The 17,332-nt window shown below is 38.9% G+C and overlaps 2 protein-coding genes across 3 annotated transcripts; both read left to right on the top strand.

The window, feature by feature from the left end:
* The first annotated feature begins 1,278 nt into the window (after positions 1-1,278).
* On the top strand, positions 1,279-3,029 carry PPBP (pro-platelet basic protein). Its single transcript, XM_017887802.1, has 3 exons — positions 1,279-1,519; positions 1,823-1,958; positions 2,101-3,029. Exons 1-3 carry the CDS (start codon positions 1,372-1,374, stop codon positions 2,201-2,203), a joined length of 387 nt encoding a protein of 128 aa, XP_017743291.1. The 5' UTR covers positions 1,279-1,371; the 3' UTR covers positions 2,204-3,029.
* A 4,350-nt stretch (positions 3,030-7,379) lies between these two features.
* PF4 (platelet factor 4) lies at positions 7,380-8,781 on the top strand. Of its 2 annotated transcripts, none has more exons than XM_017887800.1 (3): positions 7,380-7,746; positions 8,063-8,189; positions 8,315-8,781. In XM_017887800.1, the coding sequence occupies exons 1-3, from the start codon at positions 7,656-7,658 to the stop codon at positions 8,400-8,402; spliced, it is 306 nt and encodes a 101-aa protein (XP_017743289.1). In that variant the 5' UTR covers positions 7,380-7,655; the 3' UTR covers positions 8,403-8,781. The 2 variants fall into 2 exon arrangements, with proteins under 2 accessions (XP_017743289.1, XP_017743288.1); XM_017887799.1 differs by lacking the exon at positions 7,380-7,746 and adding an exon at positions 7,753-7,936 and having other exon boundaries at positions 8,315-8,539.
* Positions 8,782-17,332: the final 8,551 nt, after the last annotated feature.

Raw genomic sequence — 17,332 nt, 5'->3', positions numbered from 1 at the left:
TGGTTCAGTTGAGGAAGCAAGTGTTACAGATGGGACAGAGAACCAGAAAATAACACAAAGCCAACATGTAATGTGTAGGTCCACCTCTCTATCTTTGTAGGGTTAAAGCATTTCAGACCAAAACATTTAATTTGGGTCTGAGAATTCAGGAACAAATATTTTGCTTGGTAAGGCATTTCTTGCACAATTTCTAATAGGGCAAAACTGGAAACACCCTGAAGGGCACCAACAAGGCAAGGTTGAGTAACTATTGTTCTTACCATAGGACGTCATGTGGTCATCAAGAAGGATGGGGAAAACTACATTAAGATGGCATGAAAAGATACTGAACACATATTTTTTGAAGGATAAAAGTCAGTTGTATAGTGATCCATATACGATACTTCTATGTATATGTGTATCTCTACGTCTTAAACATGTCTCACTGTATACATACACATGTGTGAATATAAATGTAGATAGAATTGAAAACTAATGCAAAATTGTTACCAATGTTTACCACTGAAGAGTAGGAATGTGGCGAAATGAAGATAAATTTGTGTTTTATTTCAAATATATCTGTAGTGTATGAATCTTTTGCAACAAATTATATAATTTTCTGTTATAAATAAAAGAAAATAAATATGCTGGGTCCTGCTTTTTAGGTATTCTTAGGTGGTAGAAACAAGTAGCTCATGTTGTAATACAAAGGAGGATGAGTTTCATTTGTAGTTTCTAGATGAAATTATAAAATATAATATAGATTGAAGGCAGAAAGAATCCAATAACCTAAAATCCAAAGACAACCTTTGATGGTAATTAGCTCTTATTTTATTCACATGCTCAAAACCAGTCCCATTTATCAACAACCATGAAAATAACATTTGCTTTCTTTGGCACTAACAAGGAAAGATAACTTTCTCTTTCAAGGGCCACATGTTTGTGCCTTCAGGTGCTCCTAAAGCTTTTATTAAGCCTAAAAACTGCTTTATAGAAATGGCAGGACGTATTGTTATAAATCACACAAAGAAAACGCATGTAGTATTTCAGTCTATTTCTTACCTTCTTGAACGGAGTTCTTACACATGTGTAAGAGAGATAGGTATTGAGAAAGGGACAGAAGGAATGTGAAGTGATGCATAATACACAACTTAGTAACAATTTTGACCTCTCTGGTCTTTCTCTGGGTTGGGCACAGCTTATGTGTGTATCACCACCTACCCTCACTTCCTCCTTCCCTCACTCTTCCTTCTTACTGGCTTTGAGAGAGAGCATATAAATGACATCTTCAGGGCATGGGAAGCCACTTATCTGCAGACTTGTGGGCAGTAACTCACCCTCACTCAGCGGTCTTCTGGCTCTGGAAACAACTCTAGCTCAGCCTTCTCCACCATGAGCCTCAGACTTGATACCACCCCTTCCTGTAACAGTGCCAGACCACTTCATGCCCTGCAGGTGCTGCTGCTTCTGTCACTGCTGCTGACTGCTCTGGCTTCCTCCACCAAAGGACAAACTAAGAGAAACTTGGCGAAAGGCAAAGGTAGAGGCCCTGCTTCCCTGCACCTGTTGCTGTTTCTGCTACACCTGTGTCTAGGGGAAAGACTAGCTTGGTGCCTCTGGGGCTGGAGAGTGCTATTAAATCAACAACTCCAATTGGAGGAGGCACACTGGGGGGTCACTTCTCACTTCTTGTGTGCTGGGTATTCTGCTGGGCACTTTACTAAAGCTTTACAGATCATATTCACAATAGCTTTATGAGAGAGGCACAATTACCCTCAATCTGCAAATAAGGGACCTGAGGAAAACATTCCTGGCCACCAATAGGTAACATTTTCTACCCTAGAGGAAAGTCTAGACAGTGACTTGTACACTGAACTGCGCTGCTTGTGTATGAAGACAACCTCTGGAATTCATCCCAAAAACATCCAAAGTTTGGAAGTGATCGGGAAAGGAATCCATTGCAACCAAGTCGAAGTGATGTAAGTTGCTGTTTCTGTGCTATTGCTTTATCAGGGAAACCCTTTACCTCCATCTGCATATGCACTCGTTTCCTCCAGTCTCATGGATTAGTTCTGATATTCAGGCCAGGACACCAACAGATAACCCTGTTCTCTCTTGCAGAGCCACATTGAAGGATGGGAGGAAAATCTGCCTGGACCCAGATGCTCCCAGAATTAAGAAAATTGTACAGAAAAAATTGGCAGGTGATGAATCCGCTGATTAATTTGTTCCATTTCTACCAAACTTCTTTAACTCCCAGGAAGGGTAGAATTTTGAAGCCTTGATTTTCTAGAGTCCTCATTTATTCGGGATCCCTATTCTTACTGTATTAAAATTTGGATATGTGTTTCATTCTGTCTTAAAAATCAAATTTTATTCTGGGAAGGTTGATTAAAAGATGGCAGAAGGAAGATGAAAATAAATAAGCCTGGTTTCAACTCTCTAATTATGGGCTAAACATTGGACTGTGCTTTGCATTTTTTTCTTTAAAAATTTCTATTTAAACACAGCTTAGTTGATTTTTCCTGCTCTGCTTTATGGTTATTAGACATACTCATGGAGATTATTAGATATCATAATGGGCAATGATAATAGGAATTACATGGAGCCCAGCAGAGAATATTTGCTCAATACATTTTTGTTAATATATTTAGGAACTTAATATAGTCTCTCAGTGTCTTAGTCCTAGGATGTCTTATTTAAAATACTCCCTGAAAGTTTATTCTGATGTTTATTTTAGCCATCAAACCTTAAAATAATAAATTGGTGAATATGAGTCTTATAATCTGTGGTTAATTTAAAGTGAATGTATTTGCCACTAGTAGAACAAAAATACATGATGAAAATGAATTAACATATCTATATAGTTACAATTCTAGTATTAGAATAAGCCTTATAAATAAGTACAATATAGGACTTCAACCTTACTAGACTCTTAATTCTAAATTCTACTTTTTTAATCAACAGAACTTTCATTCATTTTTAAACCCTAAAATTTATACCCACACTATTCTTACAAAATATTCACATGAAATAAAATTTGCTATTGATTTGTTGTCATCTATTATTAATTTTAACAGGATTGCTGGGGAAAAAAGCTTTAATTTACCTTTTTTGTATACTTGATATTTTACAAGTATGACCAACAAAAGTTACTAAATTGATGATCTGTGTCATTCTCAATGTAGTATGATAGTAGTTCCAATTTATTAATCATTTTAATATGCCAGGAATACTAAGTGTTTTGCATGCATGAACTAAACAATTTTTTAAAAGATAGATATGATCTGGTTAAAAGCACGTCCTCTGGAAAAATGGGGATAATAATATTGCCTGCCTCATAGAGTTTGTGGAAGGATTAAAAGAGTTAATAAATTTAAGGCATTTAAAATAATGTATGCCACAAATAAGCCATATATAAATGTTAGTAATTCTTTCTTATGATTATTATTATCCTCCCCCTCATTACAGAAGAGAAAAATCAAGTTTATAGAGTTTAAAATACTTGCCCACTTTTAGCTAACTAAGTACGTAACAGAGTGGGAATTTCAAATTGTGCTCTTAACTGCCACACCACAGTTCTTTCCTCAACTCTTCTCTCTCTAATGAAGAGATTACATTACATATAACGTAGTATTATTCATATACATAATACAACTTGATACATAAATAGCGTATTGTATATACAATAATAATTGTAGAATATCAGGCATCTTACTCATTATGTCTGGTGGTTTCCCACTGAAACTTGACAAGACCAGCTCTTGAGACATGGCACAGTGTTGACACCATGTTTATACCTCCTGAGATGCAGATGTCTTCTGTTTTTGTGTGCATGTATTGAGTTATTCTGTTTACATGCAGGGAAAGAGTAATTTAGTTGCCACTCGGTGCCACCTGGATTCCTTTACACTGCAAACATTAAAATCTGGGTGTAAGATTGTACAAACCCAGTGTGTTGCCCATCCATATGCAAAATCATCCCTCCCCTTCATTCTCTCTGCTGCTAACTCAGAAGGGGCTTCAAGTTTCAGATTAATAAACATGTATGAATTACAAAATGTTCTGCAACAGTCATTGTGTTGGATAAGGACGTTCATAAATACAGTCATGTTTTGCTCAACAATTGGGATACATTCTGAGAAATGCATCATTAGGTGATTTTGTCATTGTGTGAACATCATAGGGTGTGCTTACACAAACCTAAATGGTATAGCCTACAAGCCTAGGCTATATAGTATAACCTATTGCTCCTAGGCTAGAAACCTGCACAGCATTTTACTGTGGTGAATATCGTAGGAAGTTGTAACACAATGGTAAGTATTTGTGTATCTAAACATATGTAAGTGTAGAAAGATATAGTAAAAATATGGTGTAAAAGAGTAAAATCGTACACCTGTATAGAGCAGTTACCACAAATAGAGTTTGTAGGACTGCAAATTTCTCTGGATGAGTCGGAGTGTGAGTGGTGAGTGAACGTGAGTGCCTGGGACATGACTGTACAATTCTTTAGGCTTTGTAAACACTGTACACTTAGACAACACTAAATTTTTAAAAAATATTTTTTCTTCAACAAATTAACCTTAGATTACTGTAATTTTTTATTTATAAACTTTTCAATTTTTACACGTTTTGACTTTTGTAATAACACTTTAAACACATTGTACAACTGTACAAAAATGTTTTTTCTTTATATCATCATTCTATAAGCTTGTTTTCTATTTATTTATTTATTTATTCATTCATTTATTTTAGAGATGAGGTCTTTCTCTGTCACCTACACTGTAGTGCAGTGAGATGATCACAGCTCACTAGAGCCTCAAACTCTTGGGCTCAAGTGATCGTCCTTGATCTTCACTACAGATGTGCACCATCATGCCCAGCTAATTTTTGAAAACTGCTATTGAGAAGGGGACTCATTTGGTTCCTAGGCTGCTTTCGAACTCCTGGTCTCAAGTGATACCCCTGCCCCAGCCTCTCAGGCTGGGATTACACCCGTGAGCCATAGAGCCTGGCTAATTGTTTGTTGTTTTGTTTTGTATTTTTTATTTTTCACACTTTTCTGTTAAAATTAAGATGCAAAAATTCACATCAGCCTAGGCCTACATGGAGTCAGGATCATCAGTATCACTATCTTCCAACTCCCTGTTTTGTCCCACTAGAAGGTCTTCATGGGCAATAATACACGTGGAGCTGCCATCTCCTATGATAACAGACAGAAGATGACAACTCATACTTCCTGAAGGATCTGTCTGAGACTGTTTCACAGTTAATGTTTTTTCTGTAACTAGTAGAAGGAGTATAATCTAAAATAATAATAAAAGGTATAGTGTAGTAAATACATAAACTAGTAACATAGTTGTTTGTTATTCTGATCAAGTATTGTGTACTATACATAATTGTATGTGCTATACACTTTATAGAACTGGCAGTGCAGTGGGTTTGTTTACACCTGCATCCCCACAAACATGTCAGTAATACACTGCTTCCTATGACTTTACAACCATGAGGCAGTAGGGATCACATCACTAGGCAACAGAAATTTATCAGCTCCATTATAATCTTAAGGGACCACTGTCATATATGCAGTCTATTATTGACCTAAATGTTGTTATGTGCTGCACTACTGTATATAAGTCACAGAGAATTGCACTTGAAAAGATCACTATGTGGTAGGATAAGTAGGCAAATAATTGCAGTTATATATTACACATGTTAATATATGTATGCTTCAATTGCTTGAAGGAGCAGATACATGAGCATGTTAAAACTTCATCATCATCATTTTCAACTCATCATCTTTGCTAAGGTAGCACTTTGAATTGAGTCTATACCAGTACACTGAAACAGTGATAAATGTTATAATCTCTGATTTCATAGTGTTTTCCAGTTTAGGAAACAAAACCATTTTTAACACTATGAAATACACACATACACACACACACATATCTATCTCTGTGTAATATGTGTGTGTGTGAGTGCGTGTGTGTGCATGTGTGTTACCTGTGAGAAACAGGAAAAACAGAGTTCTGCAAGATAGAAAGGCAAGAGAACATGATTGCATAGAGTTGTCAGAGAAGGCCCCTCTGAGGAACTGATATTTAATCCGACTCCAGAAGTATAAATAAGTCTTAGTCAGCTGAAAAGGCAGGTGGTGGGACAGTAGGAGGAAGAAACTACTCAACTCAACAATTAAATTGCATATTTCTATAGAAGTCCAGTCCTACCACGTATTAGAATATCAGCTTTTCCATGCAGTGGTCTCCTGACACCCTTCACCACTGTTAATCAGTGTGACAGAGAACCTCTGACTTCGGGTTGAGGGTGTACCCTGCCCTAATAAAGGGCCAAAGTCATTCTTTTTCAGAGAAGGGAAGACAGTCCACAGGGATCTCTTCTCCTTTCCTGTGTGGGATTCTATTGCATCCCCTCCACTCTCACCTTCCATCATTCTCACATTCAACTCCCAGATGCCCTGAATCCTCCCGCAGAAACCATCACTGCTCCCCGCCAACAGTTCAGCCCATCTCACCCTGTCACTGGTACTGGCTGAAGACACAGCAGGCACTGGGAGACATGGCCTAGCAAACTCTTCTTGTCTTCTCTTCTGGACTGTTATTCAGCATGGAAACAGTGAAGAAACAGCCAGGCACTAAGCTTTTACAAAAAGAATGCATTCAAATATTACTTCCGCAATTTTTCCAAGAGTACAAGTAATGGGAAAACAGACCTTGCGTCCCACAGCATACTGGGTAATTGTTGGTGGAGCCTGGTAAATCCCATCTAGAGACTAGAGAATTTTTCCACATTCAGGTGAAATTCAAAAGAGTCATTGCCTAGAGAACAAATTAAACTTATTAGCAGCAGAAAATAATTGCAAATAACACACCCTTCACACACAAAGCCACCAAACTCAGTAGTAAGCATTGGTAGTTGCAGCTGGGAGGTTGGAAAGGAAACAGAACTGTCAGGGTCCGGAAGGTGCCTAGTGTGTAAGCTGCATGATGACAACAGAGAACTCTATTATTAATACAACACACACACACACACAAAATCCTCTTCTGACTCAAGTTCTGTTTCTAACTCTGTAAATGTGCTTGTATGTAAGTTGAGGTTGGAGGTCCCAGCCGAGGCAGCTGCCCAGAGCCCTTTTCTTTCTTTCTCTCTCTTCCTTTTCTTTCTTTCTTTCTTTTCTTTCCTTCCTTCCTTCCTTCTTTCTTTCTTTCTTTCTTTCTTTCTTTCTTTCTTTCTTTCTTTCTCTCTCTCTCTCTCTCTCTTTCTTTCTTTCTCTTTCTTTCTTTCTTTCTTTCTCTCTTTCTTTCTTTTCTCTCTCTCTTTCCTTCTTTCTTCCTTTCTTTTCTTCCTTTCTTTTCTTTCTTTCTCTCTTTCCCCTCTTTCCCCCTCTTTCCCCCTTTCCCCCTTTCTCTCTCTCTCTCTCTCTCCCTCTCTCTCTCTTTCTTCTTTATTTTTTTGTAATCTTGGCTGGCCAGAGCCCAAGTCTTCCCAGCAGTATCTTAGTTTCCGCACAGCAGTTCCTCGCTGTCCACTTCAGGCTTCCGGACTGGAAGAACAGCCAGCGATAAAACGCGCCTGGTGAAGCTCAGGAGTCACTGGCCACACAGACCCAGCCCGACTTTTCCATCGTACTAAGATCCTGCTGGAAACTCTGCGGCAACATGAGCTCCGCAGCCCGGTTCTGCGCCTCACGCCCCGTGCTGCTGTTTCTGGGGTTGCTGCTCCTGCCAGTTGTGGTCGCCTTCGCCAGAGGTGAGAGCAGAAGCAAGGCTGTGAGGGCCGCCAGCGGCGAGGGGGAGTCCGGGAAGCCCTGGGGCTGGGGAGTCCTCTAGGATCATGATCGCAGCTACACTTAACCGAGCGCCTGCTGACTGTCTGGGCACAGTGCCAGGCGCTGCACCTGCACCTCGCACCTGGTCAGCACAACTTCTGTCTGAGGGAGGTATGATTTACGGCTAAGGAAAAGAAGGCTGAAGTAGTGGAGAAAGTCCCTAAAGTACCTCTGGCTACTCATGGAGTCACCATTCCATCCCCTCTTCCTCTCTTACCCCCTCCCTTTTCCCCTCAGCTGAAGCTGAAGAAGATGGGGACCTGCAGTGCCTGTGTGTGAAGACCACCTCCCAGGTCCGTCCCAGGCACATCACCAGCCTGGAGGTGATCAAGGCCGGACCCCACTGCCCCACTGCCCAACTGATGTGAGTCCTTGCACTGCATCATTCAGTGCCCCAGCTCCGTGCCTCCTCTGCCCATCCCTTTCCTTTTTAACGCCATTTGCAAACCTAAGGACTGAAGGTCACATCTCTTCTCTTTTCCTTGCCAGAGCCACGCTGAAGAATGGGAGGAAAATTTGTTTGGACCTGCAAGCCCCGCTGTACAAGAAAATAGTTAAGAAACTTTTGGAGAGTTAGCTACTAGCTGTCTAAGTGTGTGCATTTGCTATGTAACATACTTTTTTTTTTTTTTTTCCAGTTTCAATCTAACTGTGAAAGAACCTCTGATATTTGTGTTATCCTTATGATTTTAAATAAACAAAATAAATCAAATTGTAGTATAGTCAAACTACTTCTTAATAATAGTGCAAAAATTGTATTGACACATAATTTTATGGAAGAAAAAAATTCCGGTATTTTAAGCAACAAGTATTTTGAAGGAAGGTTTGAATACTGGTTTTGCTTAGTGTTACATGTTGGCTGATACATATTCATGCATTTACATGATTGCAGTACTTTATAGCTACAATTTACTTGGACTATTATTATTATCTTTGCCAATAAATATTAGTAGCACTTATGCATTACTAGACGGCTTTAAAAAAATTAAGTAAATAAATAAATCTCTACTTTTATGCCCACAAATTCAGGAAACGAGGAGAGGTACTACATACTGATGTTTTTATTCATCCCTCAGGAAGGCACTGCTCTACTCTGGGGAGAAAGGAAGTTGTTGCAATATTGGTATATTAGTTATCTATGGCTTCTGTAACAAATTAACACAAACTCAGTGGCTTAAACAATACAAATTTATTATCTTGCAATTCTAGGGGGTCACAAATCCCAAGTGGGTTGAACATGCTAAACTCAAAGTATGATCATAACTATGTTTCTTCTGAAGGCTCTAGAAAAGAATATATTTCCTTTCCTTTCTCAGCTTCTAGAGGCATCTACATTCTTTGGCTTATGGTCCCTCCAATTGATTTTCAAACTGTATCATTCCAACCTTTGCTTCCATTGTCACATCTCCCCTCTCTCCTCTGACCTTTCTGTCTCTAACTCTACCTACCTCTCATAAGGAGCCTTGTGAATACATTGGAACCACTTGGATAATCCAGAAACCATTTCCATTTCTAGATATTTAATACATCTGTGGAGCCTTTTTTTGCCACATTAAATGACATATTCATAGGTTCCAGAGAGTAGGGCATGGGGATCTCAAGGGTGGAGGCCATTATTCACCGTACCACAATGGGTCAGAAGGCAGAGTCTAGCTGAGGAGTGAGAAAGCTGCAGCCATTGCTCATGAGCTAATGTGATTTTTACCCAAGGTAATGTTTGTGTAGACACAGGATAAAATCCTAAGAGAAAATAGAACATGGTGCCATTGGTGGTGGAAAGGGTAGGTTTTTAGGATGACAAACTAATTAGGATAAACATAATTTATAGATGCTTAGGAAATGCCAGAATATCAACTAAAATTCCCACACCCACATTGCAAGTTAGAGAGTATTATTCCCAATATAGAGGTGAGCTGACAGTCTCAGGGAGGGCACAGCTTGCGAGAGGCTGAGCAGATAAATCTGACTCCCAACTCCCTGCTCTTGCTTTCACATTCTTCTGCCTTTCACACAGGCAAGTGGCCTATTAGCTCATTCTTCAGACAGGAATTGTTCCATGAACTAGCTCTTGAAGGGGGAGTAGGAATTTGCCAGGGGGACAAAGGGAAGACAGGAACTGTCACCAGATGAATAATAGGTAAAAAGGACACTAGATAATTACGTCATTTGCATGTTTGGACAATAGTTCATAGTTCTGCAGGGCTGGAATATCTATGGAGAGAGAGAGTGAAGCATGGTCTCTCAATTAGTTTTCACCCCCTTGGTGTTTTTCACCTATGATACAACTTATGCACTGCTACCATATTATTTATTCAAAACACAGATAGAAATATTTCACTCCCCTGCATAAATGATTCAAGATCCAAAGTCCTTAGCATGGCAGTCTGCACTGTGTCACACTCACTTTCCCACTGTGCCTTAGTTTTCTCATCTGTGAAACAGGGATATTATGAGTGGCTACTTCATAGATGATCATGAGGACCAAAGTCGATCAATGCTGGAATGCTGGTGCCTCATAAATTACTGCTTAAGAGTTACCTTGATCTAACTATACTGAGAACACTTTTAAGTTGCCGCTTTTATCAGCAAGGGCGTCGGAAGATGGCTTTCCTGCTGGGAAAAGCTCAAGTCACACAGCAGCTCCCTGTTGTTTCAATAGTCATGCAGTGATAAAGTTTAAATTTACTCAAACTCCTTGTTAGTTGTAAGCAGTCATCAGAAAATGTCCACAAACTAGGCACTTACTGCTTAGTCATGGGCTCTATCAATAAAACAAAACCACCAAAGAATATCTTGTTCTTGGAAGCTGTTCTGCATTTTGCAATTTTCATTTTTTTCTTCTAAGGATTGTGGTAAAATAGCTTCTTCTGTAATGTATAAAACATTGAAGGTTTAGTTGGTTTTAAATATATATCCATATTTTCTCTTTATAAAAGGCAATTCTTATTTATTGCAAAGAGCAGAAAATATAGATGAAATAAAATATTTTCATAACCTGTAATTTCACCACTCAATTTTTTATTTTAAAATCTTAGTCATTTGATATCCTTGCAAGTTGAACTGCTAGCTTTTAATAAAGTATTTATTTGTAAATACCATAAAGAAGAACACTTAGTAATTTACTTAATTATATTGCTATTAGGGAGCATTGCTGTCCAAATTTTAAGAGTATGAAAGCATGTCCCAGGGTAATATAAAATATTTTCCTTGGCTGGAGAACTAATGGCTAACTCATGTGATATTGCATTCACTTATACATATATAGTCCTGTGTATATTTATATTCACTCTGTCTATGTGTATATGAATGTATGCATGTTTTTCTACACCTTTACATACATATATACTCACGCACACATAAAACAAGTTTACAATACAATACTTATACCTGCTTTGTACTATGCATCCTGATATTTTATTTTCTATCCTATCCTATCCTACCATATTCCACTTTTTAAAAGATGTTGGCCACAACTCTATAAAATGATTTTATAATCCACTAATGGATCATGATGTGTAGTTTAAAAACACTAATCTAGTCCATTGATTAAAAAGTTAGGTTCTGATGGTCCATATTGGAGTCCACACTCCAAACAAGATGCATGGGGAGTCAGTAAGAACAGAATGCTGAGGACCAAGGAGATAGTTAAATCTCCTGATCTGTAGTTTTCCTTCAATTTCAATCTCCATCCCTGACCTAGGGTTGGAATCTCTGGGAAACCCATGAAAAACAGCTTCTGTGGTAAAGATGTCACACCAAACAGGATGTTGTCTGGACTGTTGGGATTCTAAGTCCTTTTCAGCTTGGGCTACCATTTATATTCATTACCCATCTACTTCAGTCATGTACATTCTAGTTGTTTCCTAATGCAAACTTAATAGAGGACTCAAAATACATTGATTTCTAGGAAAACTTGGATAAAAAGCAAGTATGTTCACAATTAATGGACTTAAGCAGCTGTTTTATACTTATTCCCTCTTTCCATATGGCTCTTTTCCCGTGAGTCCTGTAGATGCTGGCATTAGCCCAGTGAGCTTTTGAGTAAGTTTGGGTTATATCTCAACTTTGATTCTGTGTGACCCCAAGTCTCCTCAGTTTCCTTATCTGCAAAATAAGGACAATAAGGTCCACTTCATAGGGCTCTTGGAAGGAATACATCACACTTATAATAGGACCCAGCACGAATTCTGACTCAGAATTGGAACCTAGTAAGTAAATAGGACTTTTATTCCCTTTCCTTGGAGTTTCACCACCAGAGTGTATAAGATTTCCAATAGTGACAGCCACAATCTGTGAGCTAGCAAGCAACCTGTTGAGAACACAACCAACAAGAACTTCCCCTGCTCAGAATCACAATCAAAAGCAGACAACGAGTTAAGAAGATTTTAACATGATAGACCAAGATGATATTTTCCACTTACAGTAACAAATAAAAGAAAATTAAATACCAAAACCACAATGTTAATGGGCTGTTTATGATGGCCGATTAAAACCATTTTATGCCTGCCTCCTCCACTTAGAAAAACCAGAGTAGTAGTATACAGACAGTGACAATATGAGTACATTATTCAAGAGATGATGCTGGAATTCAGCAGAGAAGTAGCAGGAGAAACTAAAAGCTGAGAGGAAGGAGAGGCAGCCTCCTTTCCCAGGACAGGCTGGGAGCTGGGAGTGACTTCCTAACACAGAGAAGGGGCAAGTAATATACTTCTAGCGGTTCATATCCCTACCGTGAAATAGTATAATCCTCGCCATGAGAGAGCCCTTTGACCCTCCCAAACCCTGAAACTAACATGAAGACCAGCCAGGAGACTGCCAGATGGAACTGCTCCAGGGAGGGAGCTCATACTAGGTTCCACATTCTTTCTGAGACCTAAGTGGCTACAGCAACTAGCTTCTGCCAACTTCATGCTATGGCATGAAGTTGGGACTGGGGCATTATGAAAACTTGGGTTGTCACTGCTGGGACAGGAGAGCAAGTAGGGATCACTCTCAATGCCAGGGCTAGGAAGTGAGCTAGGCCTGAGAGGCAGCAACTGATGCCAGGAAGTGAGTGATCTTAGGTAGGGTCATGAGGTGAGTGAAAGCTGCTCCTGGGACTTGGTTGCAAGCTGAGTAAGAGCTCTTGAATCCAGGGTAGGGGAGGAAAATCCCATAAGGACTAGGTTTTGAAGGGTTGCATGTTCCCCATTTGCCAGCACAAAGATATAACCAAAGGGATGCCTCACCCTCTGCAGTGGCAAGACCTCAACAAAGCTGCTTCTACCCCTCCCCCATACACTCTGTCTGGGACCTGAGAATTGCTCTGCTCTTGCCCGCCATGGCTAGTGCCTACTCTCACCATCAGGGTGCCTGAGCACAAGCTATCCAACCTAGCCGCACCCCCACCTCTTCACCAAAGCACATAGCCTGGGGTCCCAGAGACTGTCCAACCCAATCCACCACCCTGCGAACTTAAGTAACTCTTCCAGGGGCCTGGGGTGTGGTCTAAACTCCTAGCTGCTACCACCTCAGCTGGCACCTACCTCCCAGATGGATATCCTGTGGGCCTGGATACTGGTGCACCCAGCCCACTGTAGCCACTGCCAACATCAACACACACTGCTAGGGACCCAGAGAATCTTCTTTCCAGTGCTACTTTGAATGCCCATGTCACACCAACTGCCCAGAGGCCTGAGAACCTGCCCACCAACTCATCTATCATTGCCACTACTGACCTCCAAGCATGCTGCCTAGAGGCCCAAGAATTAACACACTGGTAAAAAACCAAGACATGTAGCAGTGTCCACTTCCCTAGGGCATAAAGATAGGCATACTCAGCCAACTGCTACCACCGCTGTGGTCTAAAGACTGGCCCACAAAACATACTAGTCCACAGCAAAATTTCACCAGTCTCCATTAATGACTGCACCCTAACTCACGAAGGAAATCATAAATACTACTAATGTTGTTTACAGCCAAATAAATCACCCAGAGACTATGTTACTGTGTACCCAGAATCACAGCCAAAGTGCCCTACCCACTGAATACCATAGATACATCTTCAGAAAAAAGTCCTCCTCTACTAAAAGTAAATGTCAAAACAGGAAGAAGCAACTGTTATACTACATGTGTGGACATCAATGTAGGCATGCTGGAAACATAAAAAGCAAGAAAATATGACACCTCCAAAGGAACACATTAATTATCCAGCAATAGATCTTTTTTTTTTTTTCTTTTCCTGAGATGGAGTGTGACTCTGTTGCCCAGGCTGGAATGCAATGGCATAATCTCGGTTCACTGCAGCTCCACCTCCTGGGTTCAAGCAATTCTCCTGTCTCAGCCTCCCAAGCAGCTGGGACTACAGGCATGTACCACTGTGCCCAGCTAATTTTTGTATTTTTAGTAGAGATGGGGTTTCACCATGTTGGCCAGGCTGGTCTTGAACTCCCAACCTCAGGGGATCTGCACGCCTTGGCTTCCCAAAGTGTTGGGATTACAGGCATGAGCCACCATGCCCGGCCAATAGATATTAATCAAAAAGAAAATTTCATTTCCCAATAAAGAATTCAAAATATTGTTTTTTACAAAATATTGATTTTTTTTTTTTTTGAGACAGAATCTCACTGTGTTGTCCAGGGCTGGAGTACAGAAGTGTGATTTCAGCTCACTGCAACCTCCAACTCCTGGACTCAAGCAATCCTCTCACCTCAGCCTCCCAAGTATCTGGGACTACAGGCATGTGCCATCATGCTTGGCTAATTTTTTTTTTTTTCTTTTTTTGTAGAGGTAAGGTTTCACCATGTCACGTATACTGGTCTCAAACTCCTGAGTTTGAGAGATCTACTCACCTCAGCCTCCCAAAGTACTGAGGTGTGAGCCATAATGCCCAGCCAAAAACATTGATTTTAAGGGATCTCAGTGATATTCAAGAGAATTCTGAAAATAATACAAAGAAACTTTTAAAATTCAGAATATGAATGAGAAATTTATCAGAGATAGATATTTTCAATAAGAACCAAATAAAAAGCTTAGAACTGAAGAATCCATTAAAGGAAATACAAAAGACATTTGAAAGGGTCAACAGCAGACTAGATCAAGCAGAACAAAGAATCTTAGAACTTGAAGATAGGTCTCTTGAAATAATCCAGTCAGACAAAAGTAAAGAAAAAATAATAAAAAAGAAGCAGCAAAGCCTTTGTGACATTTGGGACAACATAACATGACAAGATAAACAAATTGTCAGTATTACTAAGGGTGAAGAAACAAAGATTAGAAAACCTATTTAATGAACTAATAGATGGAAATTTCCAAAGTCTAGCAAGAGATTTCAACATTTAGATACAGGTGGCTGAAAGAATGCAGGTAATACAATGCAAAAAGGTATTCACTATGGCTGTCTAACATCAAAGTTATTTTTTTTTTACTTTTTAATAACAGTCATTTGAACTGCTGTGAGATGGTGTCATATTGTTGGTTTGATTTTCATTTCTCTAATGTTTAGTGATGTTGAGCTTTTTTTCAAGTGCTTTTCAGCCACATATATGTCTTCTTTTGAACGTGTCTGTTTATGTCATTTACCCGCTTTTTAAGGGAGTTGTTTGGCTTTTGCTAGTAAATTTCTTAAGTTCCTTTTAGATTCTGGATATTAGACCTTTGCCAGATGCACAGTTTGCAAATATTTTCTCCTATTCTGTATGATGTCTATTTACTCTGTTGATCGTTTATTTGCTGTGCAAAAGCTCTTTATTTTAATTAGATCCCATTTGTTAATTTTTGCTTTTCTGCAATTGTTTTTGGTGTCTGTCACAAATCTTTTCCCATTCCTATTTCCTGAATGGTATTGAATTTTATCTTCCAGGGTTTATATAGTTTTAGGTTTTATATTTAAGTCTTTAACTCATCTTGAGTTGATTTTTCTATCTGGTCTAATGAAGGAGTTCAGTTTTGATCTTCTGCATATGGTTTGCCAATTATCCCAGTGCAACTTATTGAATAGAGAGTCATTTCACCATTGCTTGGTTTTATCAGGTTTTATCAATGATCCAATGATTTTAGATGTGCAGCACTATTTCTGGCTCTCTATTCTGTTCCATTGGTCTATATGTTTTGTTTTGTTTTTTTAAATCAGTACCAGACTGTCTTGGTTAACATAGACTTATAGTATAATTTAAAGTTAGGCAACAAGCTACCTCCAGCTTTGTTATTTTTGCTTAGGGTTACCTTGGCTATCCAGGCTCTTTTCAGCTTTTATATAAATTTTAAAATAGTTTTTCCTCGTTCTATGAAGTAAGTCATCGGTAGTTTGATAGAAATAACATTGAATTTGTACATTGCTTTGAGCAGTTCAGCCATTTTAACAATATTGATTCTTCCTAACAATGAACATGAAAAGTTTTTCCATTTGTGCCATCTCTGATTTCTTTGAGCAGAGTTTTGTAATTTTAAGCATAGAGATCTAATAGTATTCCTAGGTATTTTATTCTTTTGTGGGAATTGTGAATGGGATTGCACTCCTGATTTGGCTCTCAGCTTGACTGTTGTTGATGTACAGGAATGTTAATAATTTTCACAATTGATTTTGTATCCTGAGATTTTGCTGAAGTTGTTTATCAGCTGAAGGAGATTTTGTGCCGAGATGATGAAGTTTTCTAGATACAGAATCATGGCATCTACAAACAGGGATAGTTTAACTTTCTTCTTCCTATTTGGATGCCTTTTATTCTTTCTGTTGCCTGGTCAATACTATATTAACTACAAGTGGTAAGACAGGGCATCGTTGTGTTTGTTTTAAAGGAGAATGCTTCCAGCTTTTGCTCATTCAGTGTGATGCTGACTGTGGGTTCGTCATAGATGGCTATTATTATTTTAAAGTATGTCCCGTCAATGTCTATTTTATTGAGAGTTTTTAGCATGAAAAGATACTGAATTTTACCAAAAGCTGTTTCTGCATCTATTGGAATAATCATGTGGGTTTTATCTTTAGTTCTGCTTATGTGATGAATCACATTTATTGATTTTCATATGTTGACCCATCTTTTATCCCAAAGATAAAGCCTACTTGATCATGTTGTATAAGCTTTTTGATGTGGTACTGGATTTGGTTTGCCAGTATTTTGTTGAGGATTTTTGTATCAACGTTCATCAAGGATATTGACCTGAAGTTTTCTTTTTTTGTTGTGTCTCTGTCAGGTTTTGGTATCCAACTGATGCTGGCCTCATAAAATGAGCTAGAGAGGAGCTCCTTTGTCAGTATTTTTGGAATAATTTTGGTAGAAATGGTAACAGCTTTTCTTTACACATATGGTAGAATTCTGCTGTGAATCTGTTGGGTCCTGACTTTTTTTGATTGGTTGACTTTTTGTTACTGATTTGATTTTGGAACTTATTATTGGTATGTTCAGGGATTAACATTTTTCCTGGTTTAGTCTTGGGAGGGTGTATGTGTCCAGGAATTTATTCATTTCTTCTAGATTTTCTAGTTTGTATGCATAGAGGTGTTCATAGTAGTGTATGATTTTTCTTTCT

Source organism: Rhinopithecus bieti, unplaced genomic scaffold, assembly GCF_001698545.2.
Source record: "Rhinopithecus bieti isolate Rb0 unplaced genomic scaffold, ASM169854v2 scaffold_17880, whole genome shotgun sequence".
Lineage (NCBI taxonomy): Eukaryota > Metazoa > Chordata > Mammalia > Primates > Cercopithecidae > Rhinopithecus > Rhinopithecus bieti.
Note: the sequence above shows the minus strand (reverse complement) of the source record. Positions and strands in the feature narration are given on the sequence as shown.

Bases quoted from the DNA above. Each gene is read 5' to 3' on its own strand.
- PPBP (XM_017887802.1), top strand. From the start codon at position 1,372: ATGAGCCTCAGACTTGATACCACCCCTTCCTGTAACAGTGCCAGACCA. The intron at 1,520-1,822 runs GTAGAGGCCCTG...TTTCTACCCTAG, and splicing joins AAACTTGGCGAAAGGCAAAG to AGGAAAGTCTAGACAGTGAC. The intron at 1,959-2,100 runs GTAAGTTGCTGT...TCTCTCTTGCAG, and splicing joins TGCAACCAAGTCGAAGTGAT to AGCCACATTGAAGGATGGGA.
- PF4 (XM_017887799.1), top strand. From the start codon at position 7,831: ATGATCGCAGCTACACTTAACCGAGCGCCTGCTGACTGTCTGGGCACA. The intron at 7,937-8,062 runs GTATGATTTACG...TTTTCCCCTCAG, and splicing joins ACAACTTCTGTCTGAGGGAG to CTGAAGCTGAAGAAGATGGG. The intron at 8,190-8,314 runs GTGAGTCCTTGC...TTTCCTTGCCAG, and splicing joins TGCCCCACTGCCCAACTGAT to AGCCACGCTGAAGAATGGGA.